The sequence below is a fragment of the Protopterus annectens genome, chromosome 1.part0 (genome assembly GCF_019279795.1).
Source record: "Protopterus annectens isolate FY-2018-M chromosome 1.part0, PAN1.0, whole genome shotgun sequence".
In the NCBI taxonomy this organism is placed as follows: Eukaryota; Metazoa; Chordata; order Ceratodontiformes; family Protopteridae; genus Protopterus; species Protopterus annectens.
The window spans coordinates 668934150-668954597 of record NC_056725.1 but is presented as its reverse complement, the minus strand read 5'-3'; the positions used below and the strand labels follow the sequence as shown (position 1 = coordinate 668954597).

At 38.2% G+C, this 20448-nt stretch overlaps 1 protein-coding gene across 1 annotated transcript in view; it reads left to right on the top strand.

Annotated features, from left to right (window-relative positions):
• NGB (neuroglobin) overlaps positions 1-20448 on the top strand; it is a 1021120-nt gene that overhangs the window by 610978 nt on the left and 389694 nt on the right. Inside the window, exon 3 of the mRNA XM_044062051.1 lies at positions 19341-19461. Coding sequence (XP_043917986.1) covers positions 19341-19461 — 121 coding nt within the window. The remainder of the gene's footprint in view (positions 1-19340; positions 19462-20448) is intronic.

The window sequence follows — 20448 nt, the reverse complement described above, 5'->3', positions numbered from 1 at the left end:
CTAGAGCGTCTTCTGTGTGGAGACATGTATGAATGGGTGTACCTTCATTGAAGGTTGTGCATCAGGGCCGGCAACTTGGCATGTAAAAATCTACTGCCAATCATTAGCGGACCAGAGTTCCGCTGTGGTGACCCATAACTGGGAAATGCTGAAAGTCACAACAACAACCTGTTTTGACTGTAATACTACCTGTTGATTGTTATACTACCTGTTGATTGCAATGCACATATTTTTCTTGTAATTCTCTATGTAATGCAACTTTGTATTGTGGAGCTTTTCTCCCCGGGCCTCCACTGAAAATGGGATCTCGGGCCCAGTGGACCTCCCCGGTCACCAAACTGGAATAAATAAATAAATAAATAAATAAATGTATAACTTCTTAACAATTATACCCTTGCTACTCTATTCCAGCTGGATCTGGATGAGAGAACTGTAATAAAATGGGAAGTTGTTACAATTCTTTGAACGAAAACATGCATATGTAGTTCTAATGAAGTTGCACTGAATCAAGGCAAAAATGGGAAAAAAGCTGTGTATTGACTTTTTTCAGGGAAGTATAATGTGTAAAAAAGTGGCATATAACTATACATTTGTTACTATGGTAATGTATTAAGTTTTAAAAACTAAAACTTCACTCTTGATTCTATACTGTGCGAATCTGCAGTGCAAGTTTAATGCTTCATGAATATTCTCATAAGGTCACATGATGATGCCTTATTTGGATAGTACCTTGTTGAGAATTTCTCCCACCAAGAAGCATTGTAACTTTGGAACCCAGAAGAGCATCTTTGTTAATTCATTTTGAAGTCACATGAAGTCTTTTTTGGGAACTTCTAAATAGAGGGATTGACTGTTAATTCAAAAAGTAACAAGAATCACAGAAGGTACTGATATTCTACATTGTCTGCTGGGGCATACTGCTGAAGCAAAACTCAAACTGTGAATATTTTGCCTGCAAGGACTCTGAAGATTCTCTTTCAGATTTAGAATCCAGAGTTACTAAGAGCACAGTATATCTTTAAGCTAGAAACATATAGTTTTCCTTCATATATTAAACATCCTGACCACTCTCTGACTTTCCAAATGTTTTGTTTTTAATTTGTTGTGCAAGATTTTTGCTGTTTGCATATTTGCTTAAAGAAGAAATCTTTTAACTGATTTATTCAAGCAAACACTTTTATTATTTAACTTTCAGTGCTCATTGCTGATGTTTAATTTATGATATTAAGTTTTTTTCATCTTACCTGTGCGCCAAACTGTATGGTGTATATGTTTAGAAGGGTGAGTGCCCAAAGTTAATGGCTATAAACTGAATATTTAAAGGTTGACTTATTTTAAGAGTAGGCAATAAGGTTGTGCTGGAGAGTCAATATTTGCTTCCATTCTAGAAATATATATGTTGGTGCAAGTGTATACTCACATGCAAAGTAGGTCTGATCAGTGTGCAATTAATGTTGGTAAGATCACACTGCAACACACTAGACTCAGTCTGAGGTGGGTAAAATACTGAGTAGCCAATGATTATAATGGTGATCTGTAGCTATGCATTGTTGAACTTATTTTGACATGTTTGGTGTTGATTATTACTAATGGAAGAAGTGTATATTTATTGTATGTCCTGAAGGCCAAGTGTCCTTTATATAATAACAAGTATCAGTTGTACAAATCAAACTTCATACTGTTAGTTTAGTGTCATATCAATATTGACTGTGGTTGTGGATCATGTATATATATATATATATATATATATATATATATATATATATATATACACACACACAGACACATGCTTTTGTGTGTGTGTGTGTGTGTGTGTGTGTGTGTGTGTGTGTGTGTGTGTGTGTGTGTGTGTGTGTGTGTGTGCATGTGTGTATGTATGTATATATATATATATATATATATATATATATATATATATATATATATATATATATATATATATATAATATGTGGAAGGAAAGTGTTAGTGTCACAGCTGACAAAGAAGTAAAAAGCATGAGGAGTTTTGTATTTCAGTATGTCCAGGAAGTACCTGATAGCAGCTGTGGATACAGCTGAAAGACATTTTACTTCCACTGGAGGCAGCTGCTTCAGGTGCAAAGCATGCAGCAAAGCTACTCATTCCAGACACATATGCAGGTTAGAATAAAAGAGATTAGAACCAGAGATGAAAAACACAGAAGATGAAACAGCTGAGAGAATTAACCAGCAAAGTGAATAATTGCAGAAACAGAAAGAAGCTGAAGAACTAGAGCATCAGTGCAGCATGAGTATGTGTTGCTAGTTCTTTGTGAAATGCATATACATGTGCATGTTGGAGAAGCTGATACCCTAAATGCCAATGTCAGCACAACCCCATTTCTTCAGCATAAAGAGGGGCCTGACTTTGATAACTTTATTCAAACACTTTGTAATTAACACCAGCTTAATCAGGTAAAGCAATGCATGCTTATCCAAAATTTCAGACGTGGATTGTCTGAATTATTACAAAGTTAAATACTATTTGTATAGTGTCAAAGAAAGTCAGAGGATGGTGTGATTGATTGCATGGCAGAAATATCACTACTTTTGAAATGCTAGTAGACCTTATAAAAGGGGAACAAACTACCTGGTAGTTTGCTCGAAGACATATGTGTCTGTTTAGCAGATTTAGAGAGTGATATAACTAGGGGAAAACAATGACATATATCTATCCAGCAGGGCACTGCTGTATAATACGTGGCTACCCAGAGGCATGCATGGGCATAATGGAGCACATGGGTGTCAGTCTAGACATTTACAGCAGGTTGCACATGAAAAAGACGTCTTATCTCAAGTATATACAAAGGCACTGGAGTAAAATGTTTGCAATGTAACCAAACGTGACATGTAAATTCCATATTGACTGGCTGGGAAAAAAGCTACACAAGGAAACTAATAAAGGTAGAAACATAATGGTTGTAAGTTGTCTTGAAATTCCTAATGATCTTGATTATGGCAAGGGTCTATACCCCATCCTGGTTGAGGGTAGAGAAGAGCCTGCTAGGATATATACCTCATCAGTTAGAACTACTGATAAGCTTGCAGTTGTTAGAGAGAAACACCACCTGTTCAGGCATTTAATTCTAGTTAGCATGGTGGGTTATGCATATTTCATGTATTATTAGCCAGGGTTTATTTGAAATAGGGAGTGAAGAAGAAATACAAGCAGCCAACCTTGTTTGCTGATATCCCAGCAGTTGTTCTAATAGGTAATTACTGTAAGAACACAGTACCCTTTGCACATGCAGTTACATGCTGCTAAATACAAATAATCACACGAGAAAGGTTGCAGGGGTGAAACCCAGCCAGTGCCTACACTTTTTATGTGGAATGGTAATGAGGTCACTTCATAAAAAGAGTTAGGTTGTAGCAAACATCCTAAATCGGAGTCACAGCTGTCAGTATAATGGGCCTCTTACCGAGGAAGGAGTCACTACAGGGGAAAGGGTTAATAGCAATGAATCGCAATCTGAAGTATGGTTGTAGATAAGTTCTGGGCTTTCATTGGAAAGAGAATTAGGGAGGATCACAAAAAGAGAAAGTAATGACAGCTGCAGATCTTGGATTTCAGTTTGCAAACCCTGAGTGAGCCAGTCAAGAGGGCTCCTAATCTTCAAGGTGGAAGGAGGATGTATACTGGAAAAAAAAGATTGTTGCACAGAAAATGATCTCCTAAAGGAGCACTAGAGGAAGATGTTGCAATAGTTGCTAGTTCCAAGGGCTTATCATTAGACCCTTCTTCCTATAGTCCATAATTCCCATTTTCAGACTATTATGCTCTTATGCTCCTAAAGTATACTAAAGGAGTGTATGCAGATTTTCTAGTGGCCAGGTATTACAAACAAAAAATTAGAAAGGTACTAAAAACCTTGCATTCAGTTTCAAAAGGCTGTTGATACAGAAGATAAATTCAAAGTGTACCTAGATGGGAACCATGCAGACACCAGGAACCAAGAAACAATCTAAAGGGCAGGGATAGCTCTCAGGGCAAGACATAGCAGGCAAAAATGGCAAAATCATTCTACACTGCCATCAAAGACTCAGATGGTTTTCTAAACAATATACTGTGTGAGTGTAACATGAGGTATACATTTTACCTCAAGCTTTGTTTCTTGAGAGTTTCTCAACAAAAGTCTTGTGAGTCTATGATGATGGCGATATGTGAGAACTGTAACAAAATTTAGGAAATATTATTGTTCTTTCAAATAAAATAAATCTGTATTGAATCAAGATAAAAATGGAAAAAGTTGCATTGCCTTTTTCAGTGAAGTGCAGCATATAAAAGAAAATGTGTAGAATGGTGTATGATTGTGTATCTGATACTCAAGTTCATTGCAGTTTGCATTTGCTACTGTGAATGTATATAACAGGTTAAAAAAGTAAAATTAAACTCCACTTCCTTACTATGGAAATCTGCAGTGAAAATGTAATCCCCTTGTAGATCCTCACTAAGTCATATGATGATGCCTTAGTGAGACACTCTTTGTCGACCCTACCATGGTATATAACAGTGGAAACATGAAAGGAATCTTCTAGAACTGAAGCCAAAGCTACCAGAAATTCTGTTTGGGAATTTATAGACAGAGTACTTACAGAAATTCCTGCAATTTCAGTTGGACCATACATTGGAACACCTCAAATTACAATTATTTTGCCTGTAAGGACATTGCAAATTGTATTTTGAACTTGGAAGTCATAGTCAATAGAGGAACAGCACAGTTTCTCATTTATGTGCTAGACTTTTCTGATCATTCTCTTTCGAATGGTTTATTCTCACTTTCATGTATACTGTTTGTATATTTACTTGGTAAAGGGTTACTTTACCTTACTTACAGTTATGTCAAGTAAAACATTTTTTTATTATTTAACTTAGAATGCTTTGGATGTTTTATTTGTCATCTTAACTGATTATCTGCTTTACCTGAGCACTAATCTGTGTTTGGTGCTCCATTCATGGAAGGGTGACTCTTCAGTTAATTGCTATAATTCGAATAGTTAAAGACTCGTTGATCTTAGGGGTAATCCATATAGTTAGTTTTGACTAAATGGTGGTAGTGCACCTTATACTTTGGGAGAAGAATGTTGGTGCAATAGAGAAATTGTGTGTGTGTGTGTGTGTGTGTGTGTGTGTGTGTGTGTGTGTGTGTGTGTGTGTGTGTGTGTGTGTGTGTGTGTGTGTGTGTGTGTGTGTGTGTGTGTGTGTGTGTGTGGGTGTGTGTCTGTGTGTGTGTGTGTGTGTGTATGTGTGTGCATGTGTGTAATAATTCTGATAATGTTTTAATAATTGTTGGTAAGGTTGCACTGAAAGGCACTGGGCTCATTTTAAGGTGGATGAAATCCTGGGGATGGGTTAGTATAACTCTTCTTGGGAGTTGTGTGGTGTGGAGCTTATCTGAGTGTGCTTGGCATCAGCTATTACCCTAGGCAGCAGTGCATGCTTAATATATACTTAAGGCCACTTGCCCTTTATAGAATAACCGATGACAATGATGGGAGTCAAATCCCATGCAAATAGTTCTGTTGCATCAAATATTTATGTCAGAAGTATAGGAGTAAAAGGAAAAAAAAGGAACCTGAAGAAAAGGAGAAACAGAAACAAATGGACTTAGAATCAGCAGAGAGACTGAGACATCTGGAAGCTGAGGAAAATGAGAGTCAGGGGCAACATGAAAAGGAGATGCTGACTCTTCACCAGGGTCATGGAGGTAATGGGGAAGGGAGTAGCTGAAGCCCAAAGCAACAAAGGTCAGCACATTTTTCCCACAATTTACAGAGGGTAATAATTTTTATAGTTGTATTCGTATGTTTGAAGGGATATGGAAATAGTATAATGTTTCACAAACAGAGCGTGAATACACTGGTTAAGCGCTTTCAACTGTAAACTCCAGTCTTCTTCAGAACAACACAATACTAAAAATTCTCCATTTTATAGTCATCTGATCACTTAATTGTTTGAAGAACCCGCAAAAAGCATTAAAGCTACACATACCTAAGTTTTAACTGTGCCTAAAACATAAATCAGCAACAAACTACAAACAAATATTATAGAGTAATGGTATGACATATAAAATCTCTCTTATATATAATGAATCTAATAAAAATAATTCTAATAAAAGTATAAATATATTAATGTTACAAGTACATGAATGTGTTACATATATTATGCCTAATAAATCATTTCAATGTTAACATTCTATTATAAAATAATCAATAATTGAAATAGATAATAATATAAATATAAATATAATATATGTTCTACATATTAAGTATTAAATATTTGATAATTCTTTATAAATATTAAAACATTAACGTAGTTGTTAAATACTGTTTGCGTAATAAAAATTCTGAGTATTATTGGTATAATAAAATGGTGTGGTAAATAAGTTAGTTTGTATGTATTAACCATTTAGGATGATGAAAGAGCTAAGAAAGGTTTAATGCTGATAAAATCATTAAGACCAGGCGGTCTAGTAGCATTGGTGTAGATCTGCCATCTACTTTCAAATTGGGCCAAAAACATTTTCCAATTACCTCCATATGGTGTATTAATAACCTGATCAATAATTGCAAATACAAATCCATGATCTTTCCCTTTCTCTAGGATATGTCTATACAGCGCATTTTTAGTGTCGCACTTCTGTATTTTATATTGTTGTTCATATATTCGTTTTTTAAGCTGCCTTTCTGTTTTGCCAATATAGTATGCTGTGCAACATTTACATGTGGCCACATACACCACCTGTTTAGTGTTGCAACTTCCTGTCCTGCACCAAATGCTAGTGTGATTAATGTCATCTAGCTGAATGGTCTTGGCTTCGTTAATATATCTACACTGCTGACATCTCCCACATTTCGATGTACCTTTAAATCTATCCAAACCTTCGTTATCATAGCCAGCCCTTTCCAATATTTTCTTCAAGTTGGGGGCTGTCTTAAATACACATTTAGGAAATTTACCAAGCTTTTCCTCTAAATTCAGTGTGGTTATGACTTCCCAATGTCATTGTAAAATTTCCTTAATTGCGTAAGTATGAGGGGTATACGTCAATACACATACTCTTCCAAAAGACTCCTCTCGCTGTTCTACTTGGCTGTCGAGGTTATAACTGCCTAATAATGGCATGTACTTCTGACCCCATTGTTTGTACACATATTGGGTGATATCATGCAACATATTCTCTGGATAACCATGACTAAGAAATAAATTATATATCTTCCTTAGTTTAATCTCCATATATTCCTGTGTGGATGACATCCTTGCGGCTCTAATACATTGTCCTTTTACCACATTTCTAAAAACATATGGGGGGTGGTTACTGGTAAAATGAATGTAGTCATTAGAGAATGTTGGTTTCCTGTACACTTTTGAGGTGAAACCTTCTTCATTATGGCTTAGTAGTATATCTAAATATGGAATTTCATTAGAACTGAAATTATGTGTAAATTTCAGAAACTCAGTGGTACCATTAATGAATTCCATAAACTCTTGTATCCTAACTGAAGATGCTTTCCATAAAATAAATATGTCATCCAAATATCTGGCATAGAATGCTATGTCAGAAAAATATTCACTTTTAAATAAAAATTCGGACTCCCATTCTAACATAACCAAGTTTGCAAAAATGGGAGCGCAAGCCGCTCCCATGGCGACTCCCTTGGTTTGTCTGAAATATTCCCCTTGAAATACTATATAATTATGGTCCAATACCAAGGACATCATATCACAAATTAGACAAATCTTATCCCAAGTGAAGCCTGAGTGTTTCCTGAGGCTATTGGCAAAAAATTCCAAACCCACGTTTTTAGGGATGCTAGAAAACAAATCTAAGACATCAATGGTAAGGTAAATTAAATTAGGATTCCATTTGTCCTTTGTAAGTTTACCTAGAAAATTCCATGAATCTTTCATAATATGTGGAATAAAATTATAAATATGTTTTAACCATCTGTCTATTAACCTCCCTATGTTGAAAGTTTTGGACTTAGAACCTGAAACAATAGGTCTGAATGGTGGGTTCTCCAAGGATTTGTGCACCTTTGGAATCCCAACCATTTTGGCTAACACAGGATAATCTGTTTTCAAAATGGAGTATGTGTCATTTGAGATCCTGTTGTCTATTAAGTACTCCTCAATACTCAAATCTATTCTCCGATGACCAATATTGATTTGGTTGATAGATACACTTTCATAATTGCCCGACTCGTGTAAGAGGTTGTATATACACTGATTGTACTCATTGGTATAATAAATTACAACACCTCCCCCCTTGTCTGGCTTCATGATCCTTATTTCCTTATTGCACATAACCTTATATAAACATTCTCTTTCCTTTTTCGAAAGATTATTACCAATGTTAATTTTTTTCTTATCTTTCCTCAAATTATTGTGTAGCCAGTAGATGTCATTACAGACCAATTTTTCAAAGTTACATACTTGTGGGTTGGAAGCGGGAATGTATGTGCTCTTCTTCATAAGATCTGTACCCGCTATACCAATAAATCTCTCCTCATTTTGATCACTTTTGTCAAACTGTATGGCTAGGTTGAGTCTTCGACAAAACAACTTAATTTCCTTAATATTGTCCACTAGATTCATACCTACCATGGGAATAAATTTCATGCCCTTACTCATGATCCTAACAAATTTGGTATCTACATCTACCTCAGTGTAGTTGAATACATTAAATCCATCATGTGTGGTCAATATAGGCCGCTGAGTAGTTACACGCATATCTAGAGGGTCAGGTTCATCCTTACTAGGTAATCCTATTACTGTGGAATCAGCTGAATGAGGCTCAATTACCAATGGTTCTAATGTATAATCAACACAATTCATTGAGGGTATAACTGACTCGCTTGGAGTCTTACTCAAATTCTGTTCCACTGTTTGTTGGGGTTCCGTGCTGGAAAAAATCTGCCCCCCTGAAAATTTTCCTCCCTAAAGGAGCTTTTAGATTGTTTTCTGGGGACCTGATAACTCTTCGTGTGTTCAAAAAGTCTGTTAGATGGCCAAACATATGCTCTGTTACTTTTATACAAATCTATATCACACGATATTTTCCTGTTTTTTCTCTCAAAAATAGTATGTACCTTATTTTCAGCAATAGTAAATTGTTTAATAAAAAGCTCTTTCCACAATTCAAAATCATTATGTCGGGTTATGGCGCCGTTCATACTTTCTAACTCATTAGCTAAATTTGCAAGCTTCTCATCTTGATGTTTAATTAAAATTTTCATAAAAGAAAAACCAAAGCTATCAAATAAATCATTAAATTCTTTTACTGTGTCCGGTCTATATATAATACCTAATGGGAGTTTAAAAAATCTAAGACCTTTAGGTACAATTTTAAGTTTTAAGCATTTGGACAAGTAATTACAATCAATTTTCGTGTTCTTGTAAGACACCAATTTTTTACCAAAATCATGGATTAATTCTTTTAAAGATGTGTAAATAAATTCTGTACTTTTAGATTTTTCCTTTAAGTTTTTAACATCCACGTCAAAAAAATCATAATTATCCCCTAAAAATTGTTCAATCAAACATTCCTCATTAAAAACTTTTTTATGTTCCTTGTTATTCATCACACTATATTCAAAGTCCACTCTTCCTCGTTGGGCAAAAGTCTTAGTTTTACAAGGGCTAGAAACATTATGAGGCACAGTACCTTTTAAGGCTATACTAGCCTTCTGTTTATTGTTGTGGTATTTTTTAACAGGTGGTAATTCCTTCGGTTGAGCCCCTGTCCGATCATTATCCTGGCGTACTATGCTGAAACTGAAGTTGAAAGTGAAATCATGTGCAGGCAAAATGCACAGGCATTCATTCGTCAAAAAATGTTCTTCCCCATTGCTAGGTGACCCATAACAATCCACATTAGCCTCTTGTCGTGCATTCGGCAGGTCAATCATGTAGTTCGTATTTTGAACGATGTCCATGTCCTGTAACACTGTGGGAAGACCACAGTCCGGTGTATGTAGTATATCCGGTACATGCTGCCCATCTGGTGGGGTAGGCGCGTGAACACTCACGCTGTTATGCTTGTCTGCATCAGAAGCTAATACTAGCTTACGTAACTCTACGTTGTCTGTATCTGAAACTGATACTGGCTTACGTGACTCTACATTGTCTCCATTGATAGTCACTAAGCTAGTGACTAAATTTAAAAGTCTGTGCACCTCTTGCTGAAGAGCTGTAACATCAGCTCGTAGATTCAAGAAATCATCCTTCGACAATGAAGCTGGTGATGTATCTGTCGACCCTGCCATCCAAATAAAAATAGCCAATCCAATAGAAAGTGAACACCAACTGTAGAACCAAAAATTGGATGTGCAGACCCTTGGATATATACCGCTCATACACAAGGATGAATGAAAACTTTTTATTGTCTCACAAACAGAGCGTGAATACACTGGTTAAGCACTTTCAACTGTAAACTCCAGTCTTCTTCAGAACAACACAATAATAAAAATTCTCCATTTTATAGTCATCTGATCACTTAATTGTTTGAAGAACCCACCAAAAGCATTAAAGCTACACATACCTAAGTATGTATATAGCAGTATAGTGTATATAACAGTGGAACAGAATTTGAGTAAGACTCCAAGCGAGTCAGTTATACCCTCAATGAATTGTGTTGATTATACATTAGAACCATTGGTAATTGAGCCTCATTCAGCTGATTCCACAGTAATAGGATTACCTAGTAAGGATGAACCTGACCCTCTAGATATGTGTGTAACTACTCAGCGGCCTATATTGACCACACATGATGGATTTAATGTATTCATCTACACTGAGGTAGATGTAGATACCGAATTTGTTAGGATCATGAGTAAGGGCATGAAATTTATTCCCATGGTAGGTATGAATCTAGTGGACAATATTAAGGAAATTAAGTTGTTTTGTCAAAGACTCAACCTAGCCATACAGTTTGACAAAAGTGATCAAAATGAGGAGAGATTTATTGGTATAGCGGGTACAGATCTTATGAAGAAGAGCACATACATTCCCGCTTCCAACCCACAAGTATGTAACTTTGAAAAATTGGTCTGTAATGACATCTACTGGCTACACAATAATTTGAGGAAAGATAAGAAAAAAGTTAACATCGGTGATAATCTTTTGAAAAAGGAAAGAGAATGTTTTTATAAGGTTATATGCAATAAGGAAATAAGGATCATGAAGCCAGACAAGGGGGGAGGCGTTGTAATTTATTACACCAATGAGTACAATCAGTGTATATACAACCTCTTACACGAGTTGGGCAATTATGAAAGTGTATCTATCAACCAAATCAATATTGGTCATCGGAGAATAGATTTGAGTATTGAGGAGTACTTAATAGACAACAGGATCTCAAATGACACATACTCCTTTTTGAAACCAGATTATCCTGTGTTAGCCAAAATGGTTGGGATTCCAAAGGTGAACAAATCCTTGGAGAACCCACCATTCAGACCTATTGTTTCAGGTTCCAAGTCCAAAACTTTCAACATAGGGAGGTTAATAGACAGATGGTTAAAACATATTTATAATTTTATTCCACATATTATGAAAGATTCATGGAATTTTCTAGATAAACTTACAAAGGACAAATGGAATCCTAATTTAATTTACCTTACCACTGATGTCTTAGATTTGTTTTCTAGCATCCCTAAAGACGTGGGTTTGGAATTTTTTGCCAATAGCCTCAGGAAACACTCAGGCTTCACTTGGGATAAGATTTGTCTAATTTGTGATATGATGTCCTTGGTATTGGACCATAATTATATAGTATTTCAAGGGGAATATTTCAGACAAACCAAGGGAAGCCATGGGATGACTTTCATGCTCCCATTTTTGCAAACTTGGTTATGTTAGAATGGGAGTCCGAATTTTTATTTAAAAGTGAATATTTTTCTGACATACATTCTATGCCAGATATTTGGATGACATATTTATTTTATGGAAAGCATCTTCGGTTAGGATACAAGAGTTTATGGAATTCATTAATGGTACCACTGAGTTTCTGAAATTTACACATAATTTCAGTTCTAATGAAATTCCATATTTAGATATACTACTAAGCCACAATGAAGAAGGTTTTACCTCAAAAGTGTATAGGAAATCTACATTCTCTAATGATTATATTCATTTCACCAGTAACCACCCCCCATATGTTTTCAAAAACGTGGTAAAAGGACAATGTATTAGAGCCGCTAGGATGTCATCCACACAGGAATATATGGAGATTGAACTAAGGAAGATACACAATCTATTCCTTAGTCGTGGTTATCCAGAGAATATGTTGCATGACATCACCGAATATGTACACAAACAATGGGGTCAGAAGTATATGCCATTATTAGGCTGTTACAATCTTGATAACCAAGTAGAACAGCAAAAGGAATCTTTTGGGAGAGTATGTGTATTGACGTATACCCCTCATAATGCATCTAATTAAGGAAATTTTACAAAGACATTGGGAAGTGATAACTACACTTAATTTAGAGGAAAAGCTTGGTAAATTTCCTAAATGTGTATTTAAGACAGCCCCTAACTTGAAGAGAATACTGGAAAGAGCTAGTTATGAAAATGAAGGTGTGGATAGATTTAAAGGTACATTGAAATGTGGAAGATGTCAGCAGTGTAGATATATTAATGAAGCCAAGACTATCCAGTTAGATGACATAAATCACACCACCATTCGGTGTAGGACAGGAAGTTACAACACTAAACAGGTGGTGTATGTGGCCACGTGTAAATGTTGCACTGCATACTATATTGGCAAAACAGAAAGGCAGCTTAAAAATTGAATATATGAACATCAATATAAAATACAGAAGTGCGACACTAAAAATGCGCTCTATAGACATATCCTAGAGAAAGGGAAAGATCATGGATTTGTATTTGCAATTATTGATCAGGTTATTAATACACCGTATGGAGGTAATTGGAAAATGTTTTTGGCCCAATTTGAAAGTAGATGGCAGATCTACACCTATGCTACTAGACCACCTGGTCTTAATGATTTTATCAGCATTAAACCTTTCTTAGCTCTTTCATCATCCTAAATGGTTAATACATGCAAACTAACTTATTTACCACACCATTTTATTATACCAATAATACTCAGAATTTTTATTACGCAAACAGTATTTAACAACTACGTTAATGTTTTAATATTTATAAAGAATTATCAAATATTTAATACTTAATATGTAGAACATATATTATATTTATATTTATATTATTATCTATTTCAATTATTGATTATTTTATAATAGAATGTTAACATTGAAATGATTTATTAGGCATAATATATGTAACACATTCATGTACTTGTAACATTAATATATTTATACTTTTATTAGATTTATTTGTATTAGATTCATTATATATAAGAGAGATTTTATATATCATACCATTACTCTATAATATTTGTTTGTAGTTTGTTGCTGATTTATGTTTTAGGCACAGTTAAAACTTAGGTATGTGTAGCTTTAATGCTTTTGGCGGGTTCTTCAAACAATTAAGTGATCAGATGACTATAAAATGGAGAATTTTTAGTATTGTGTTGTTCTGAAGAAGACTGGAGTTTACAGTTGAAAGCGCTTAACCAGTGTATTCACGCTCTGTTTGTGAGACAATAAAAAGTTTTCGTTCATCCTTGTGTACGAGCGGTATATATCCAAGGGTCTGCACATCCAATTTTTGGTTCTACAGTTGGTGTTCACTTTCTGTTGAAATAGTATAATGTTGACTGAGGGCTCTGGGTACTGTTCCTGACCCCGTTACTCCATGGTAAAGCTGTAACTGCTATTTCTAAATTGTCTGATACTGATTGCTTAAATTACAATACTATTAAACATTGTTTCTTAGAGTGTTTTATGTTAACACCTAGCTTATAAAAAAAAGTTTTGTGAGCATAGACGCAAGGCAGATGAAAGTGTGTGTGAATATGTTGGTATGTTAAGCAGTTATTTTCATAGGTGGGTGAGTGGGTGTCACGTCACCACTTTTGAAGGGGTGGCAGACCTTTTGGTGAGGGAAAAATCCCTTAGCACTTTGCCTGAGGACAGGAGAATCTGGTTCATAGATATGGAATGTAATACCACAGATGAGCTGGGGAAAAAGGGAGACCTATACCTAGCAAGCAGGGCATCACTGCACAGGAAAGGGATACATAGTGCTGCTCATGGATCTAAGAGAACCCATGGTCGGCAGCCTAAACCACCCAACAGAGTGTGCCAGTAGCAGGGGAAGCCACTTGTTCAGGTACACAACCAGGACCAAGGGTTCAATGTTTTAAATGCAACCAGTGGGGCATGTAGCATACAGATGCCCATGGAGGCAAGGTGGGGAACAAAAAGTGGGAGAGCCAGTAAGTGGGAATGACAGAATGCCAGCAGTAAGCTGTCTGAAGACAAAAAGGGTACCAAACTACCACAAGAGGTTATATCCTATCTTGGTAAATGGGAAACAGGTCACTTCTAAGAGAGACACAGCCGCTAACCTAACCATTGTGAAGCCTGCAATGGTTAAAGAGGAGAACTACTTGCTTGGGCATTCTGTTCCAGTTAGAGCCTTAGGAGGGATCCCATTCCAAATACCATTGGCTAGGGTTCACCTTGACTGGGAGGGTGGAAAAGGAAGCAAGCAAGAGGGTGTGTTTGAAGATATCCCTGCAAATGACCTGATAGGGAATGATTTTGATAATGCAGTACCTTGTGTGCATGCAGTTACACACAGTCAGGCTTGGAGGCAGACATGTGAGTCTGGTAGCCTGGGGGGGGGGGACCAGACAGAATGCACTCTTGAGGCCAGGACTGGTGAGGTGGCTACTTTAGGGAGGGAGCTACCCTGTAGCAGTGAGACTGAAGGTGAGCCACAGCTGCTGGTGGGTACTGATGTTCCCTTGGACAGATTGACTGCAAGGGCAGAGGTGAGTAGTAGTACCCAGGCTAACAGTGAGGCACCGCTGTCAGAAGATACAAGACTTCCTGTGGAAAGGGAGTTGGGAAGAGCTATGACGACAGGGTTGAGACAGGTTTAGCTCTCAGACCCTACATTACATGGCTTGAGGGAGGTAGCCAGAGAGGCACCTGATTCTCAAGGGAAAGGGGATTCTGTATTCTGGGAAAAAAGGGTTACTGTACGGAGAGTGGATCCCTGATGGAGGGCTAGAGGGTGAGAGAATACAGCAGTTGGTAGTGCCCAGAACCTACTATCAGATACTTCTAGCCATACTCCATGATATTCTCTTTGCAGGCCATATGGGCATAAAGTGTACCAAGAGATGTATTATAGAGAACAGGGTACTGCAGGATGTGGGAGCAGTGCCAAAAGGTAGGCAAGGCAGGAGACAATGTCAAAGCTCCTTTGATGCCTTTGCCTGTGATTGAGGAGCCATTTTAGAGGGTAGCTATGGATATTGTGGGCTCTCTGTGTAGCCTAAGTTCCATAGGAAAGAAGTATGGTTGTAGATTATGCTACCAGATACCCTGACGGGGTGGATCTGTCCTCCATCGAGTCAGAAAAGGTGGAAAATACTTTGTTAGATATATTTACAGCATGGTAGGTTTCCCAAAATACTGACTGTCAGTGGTGCCAATTTCATGTCAGACCTGCTGGCTTGCCTGTGGGAGAGCTGTGGGGTGAAGCACCTAAAGACAACCCCCTACCATCCCTAGACTAACGGTCTTGTGGTGAGGTTAAATTCTACAGTAAAGACCATGTACAGACATTTGCAGACCACTTTAAGAGAGAACTATTTGTCCCATCTGCTGTTTGCTTACAGGAGGTACCCCCAGAATACACAGGTTTTCCACCCTTTGAGTTGCTGTTTGGGCATAGGGTGAAGGGACCGCTAGTCTGTTGTGGCATATGTCCTAAAACTCAGGATAAGCCTCAAAGTTAACCTGGCAGAAGTCCAACAGCAGAAAAAGGATGGGAATGCTCAAGCTAGAGTGTATGCTGTGGGGCAGCAGGTTATGGTTCCCATTCCTGTCAGACACAACAAGCTGCAGGCAGCTTGGGATGGACCCTTCAAGGTGGTAAGGAAGGTCATTGATATTAACTACATGGTAAAACTGCTTGGCAGGAGGCAGGGGCATAAGATGTACCATGTTAACATCATGAAGCCTTACCATGATAGGGAAACCCTGGTGCAGAGTATTTGCAATAGAAGGCAGGAGGAGGTTGAGGAGGATCTGGTGACTGATCTCCTCAGTTAGGCTTGGATTGACACCTCAGTGGAAGGGGTAGCAATTTCCCAGCAGCTATCCCCTTCCCAGGTTTGAGAAATCTGGGCAGTGTTACAGGAGTTTGGGGACATGTTCACTGGGACACCAGAGTGCACCCACCTGGTGCAGCATCATGTGGATACAGGATCCCAAAGGCCTATTAAGCAGGTTCTTTATAGGGTGCATGAGAGAGTTAGACTCTGAGGGAGGAGATACAGGAAATGTTAGAACTATGGGTAATCTAGGAGTCCAGCAGTCCCTGGGCCTCCCCAGTGGTGCTGGTACCAAGGAAGGATGGCAGCACCAGGTTCTGTGTGGACTACAGGAAATTAATTAGTCACATAGAGTCAGATGCTTACCCCATGCCTAGAATGGATGAATCCCTAGAGCAGCTGGGTGGGGCTAAGTATCTTACCACTATTGACCTTACCAATGGTTACTTGCAGGTGCCCTTGACTCCCAGTGCTAGAGAGAGGTCAGCCTTTGTGACTTCTTTCAGGTTGTATGAGTTCACAAAGATGCTCTATGGGATGAAAACTGCCCCAGTGACTTTCCAGAGGCTGGTAGATCATATCCTAGCAAGAGCAGTAGATTTTTCCCTTGCTTACCTGGATGATATTGCCATCTACAGCCCTTCCTGGCAAGAGCACCTTCAGCATGTCGGGGAAGTGCTGGGCAGAGTACAGAGGGCAGGGTTGACCATTAAGCCCAGTAAGTGTCAGATGTGTATGGCAGAGATCTCCTACCTGGGACATAGAGTGGGGAGTGGTAAGATCAGGCCAGAACCTTCCAAAGTGGAAGCAATTCAGGCATAGCCTGCCCCTGTTACTAAAAAGAAGGTGAGGGCATTCTTAGGGACAGCAGGGTATTACAGAAAGTTGGTCCCCAATTATAGTACCATAGCTGCTCCCATCACAAACCTGACAAGGAAAAACAAGCAAGATAAGGTAGTGTGGACCCCAGCATGTGAGCAGAAATTCCAGAAGCTTAAAGGAGCTTTGGGAGGACCCCTTGTGTTAGCCAGTCCAGATTACAGAAAATAATTTGTTGTGTAGGTGGATGCTTCAAACCATGGGCTGGGAGCTGTACTCAGCCAGGTCTCCGCAGAGGAGAAGAGCACCCAGTGATATATCTCAGCCGTTGGCTCCAACACAGGGAGGAATGCTATGCAGCTGTAGAAAAGGAATGTCTAGCTATAGTGTGGGCACTGCAGAAACTTCAGCCTGATCTGTATGGAAGGAAATTCACTGTAGTTACAGACCACAATCCCTTAACATGGCTACATTGAGCCAGCCAGCAAAATGCCAAGTTACTAAGGTGGAGCCTAGGGTTGCAGGCATATGATATGACAGTGCAGCATTGCAGTGGCATTAGCAATACCAACACAGATGGGCTGTCAAGATAGGGAATAGGTAAGGTATTCCCAGATAGGCCCAACCCTGTCAAGCAAAGTTTCTCAAGGGTCACTTGAAAAACTAGCTTGAGTTTTCGGGGGGGGGGTGAGGAGTGTGACATAGGGCAGTACTCCCAGCCCAGCTAGCTGGAATTTTCTAATTAATTCTATGTCATTTGTGAATATTGATCTAATTCATACAGAAGTTTTTATAAAGGTATAAAACACTGAGCTTAAATGTAACCACAGCATACCCTGCTGGCTTAGAATAGAAATCTATATAGACTGTTGTAATTGTGTAAATGTATATGGTTTAACAGTAGAAACCAGAACATAGAGGGTTAACTTGCAAAAACTTCAATAAAATAAGTTGAAATTAAATTGTTTTATGATTGTGCTAGAAAAGTTATCTCTCAGTTTCAGTTTAGTAGTAGACACAATGTCTAGAGCTAGTATTTGTATTATCTTGGTAGAGAAGTAATTACTTGGTTTGAGATGCAAATGTGTTTTATTGTTTTATGTCCTCTAGCAGTTCCAAACATCTGAAGGCCGTGTATTTTCATAGAGAGATGTTAAATGTTGGACACTGGGGGTTTAGCTTGGGAACTAAAGTCAGGTGACAAAAAGTGATGTCATCCAAGCTAACCCAGCAGTAATATTTGAAATTAATTTAAAAACTCTCTCAGAGAGAGAGGGCATTTTGTATTTTGTCTTTGTCCTGGAAACATCCAGTCATCACCACCTTCTGCACTTGCCTTGCTGTAAGTAAGTTTTTAGAGCATAGCAATTCTTTTAGATTCAGATAGGAATATAGTAAAGTATATCTTAGATATTTTCTTTCTTTATTTGAGACTGTCCTGCAATGTTGTTTTAAATATCTCCTGTGATTTTGAACTCTGAAGTTGATCAGACTACCATTTGAATAATTAGTAATGTTACACAGTAGGATTGGACACCCTTTGTTAAGGGCCTTAGAGTAGCTGGTAAAGAGTTGGCTGGTGGCAACTAGAACTACCTTATAGTCTGGGCAGAAGGGGGCATAGCTAGTAAACCTGTGCCAGCCTTTCCCAGGTGTGTGTGTGTGTTTGTATATGAATCAAATCTCAAAATGTGTGTGTGTGTGTATGTGTGTGTGCATCAGCTACTTGGGCAGGGACACGTAGCACTGGTTGGACAGAGATGATGCTGGAGGTTTTGGCTTGGCCACACAGCTGAGATCTCAACCCTATAGATGTGCCAGTGGGGAGTCTTATTGGGTATGCTGAGAAAGAGGGAGAAACCAGCACCAGACTGATTGTGATCTCTGTGTGCTCCTAAGGGAAATTGCACTTTACTGTATGTGTATTTGTCATCCTCACAGTGTGTACATTCCCCACTGTTGCCAGTGGTGCGGATTGAGGCTCCTTGATTACTGGGCCAGTGCAGGGGTGTCACAGTATTACACAGGTAACCATACAAATATTCGGATTTGATTGCCTAATTTGGTATTTATGTAATTACATTAAAAGAAGTGTACGTGGGATCTGCAAATGCATTTTTGTAAAGTAAATCTGACTGACTGTTTTGCACTCTATATTTGCAAATCTTTTCTTGTTTTTCTAGTGATTCATTTGAAAAAAAGGGTTAAAGCTTGAACAGTATAAGAAATACCTTGTGGTGATGAATATCATAATAATAATATGGATTCAATCCACTGTTACAGGGTGATGTCTTTTATTGAGAAGAGTGTTGCCAGATTACAACAGGAAGACAAACTTCAACAACTCGCCTTCGAATTGGGTAGATGTCACTGCAGATACAATGCTCTACCTAAATACTTTGAGGTGAGTGCAGCATTCTAATAAAGCACTTCACTATCATACCAAAGTATGACAGTTCTGCAAAATCTGCTAACTGTAATTCAGTCTTTCCACATTTATGGTATCGGAGATGATTGTGAACATACCTGTAATCCATTGTAAGGGGCTTGCAGTGCTTTGTATGCAGCATAAGTAAAAGCATTATATTTTGAGCACCACAGATAATATGACAATGATCAGTGACAGAGAGAGAACAGACCCCTCCAGGCATAGTATTCTGGGTGTGAAAGCATGTAGAAGCAAGACAACACTGTCCTCCATTTCACTGAAAAAAAAAGGCCTGTGCTTCTGTTTTTTTTTTTTTTTTTTTTTTGCTGTTGTTGTTCTACACTGAGTACAGACCCATTGCAATCACTGAGTATGAATTAGTCTGTACTCTACAACCATTTTCCAGGAACAGCCTTTTCTACTAAATCTTGTATTCACTTGATCTGTTTCTAGGAATTGCCTGTCAGAGGCAATGCTAGGGGTAGGCTGAAGAGGGCTGCTGTCCTGTGCACAAGGTGTTAGAGGACTTTGTGTGCGGCATTTTAACTGTAGCAAGCAGTCAACTACAGTTTCAGAGTGGAAGAACATTTCTTGGTACTCAACACTGAAAGAGGATCTTTTTTCTTTCGCACCTCTGCTTAGAGTTAAGGGGGAGGCATCAGATCAGGGAACTGAATAGTGCACCAGATAACCTAGCTTTGGTTGTGTTGCCTCTTCTTAGGCAACTAAAATTACACAACCTCCAAGAAGTTCTGACACTTCATTTCTCCTGATCATGTACAATCATACTACTTATATGTTATATGACTCAACATCAGACTCTTCACTATCATTCACTGACTTTGACCAAGTCGCCAGTGCCAGAGCTCAAGCTTCTGTTCCTGTCATAGAGGTTCCATTTGGAAATGTGTGGTAATATAAAGCCAGTTCAAATTGCAAGCTATTAGAGAGCTTCAGTCTGAC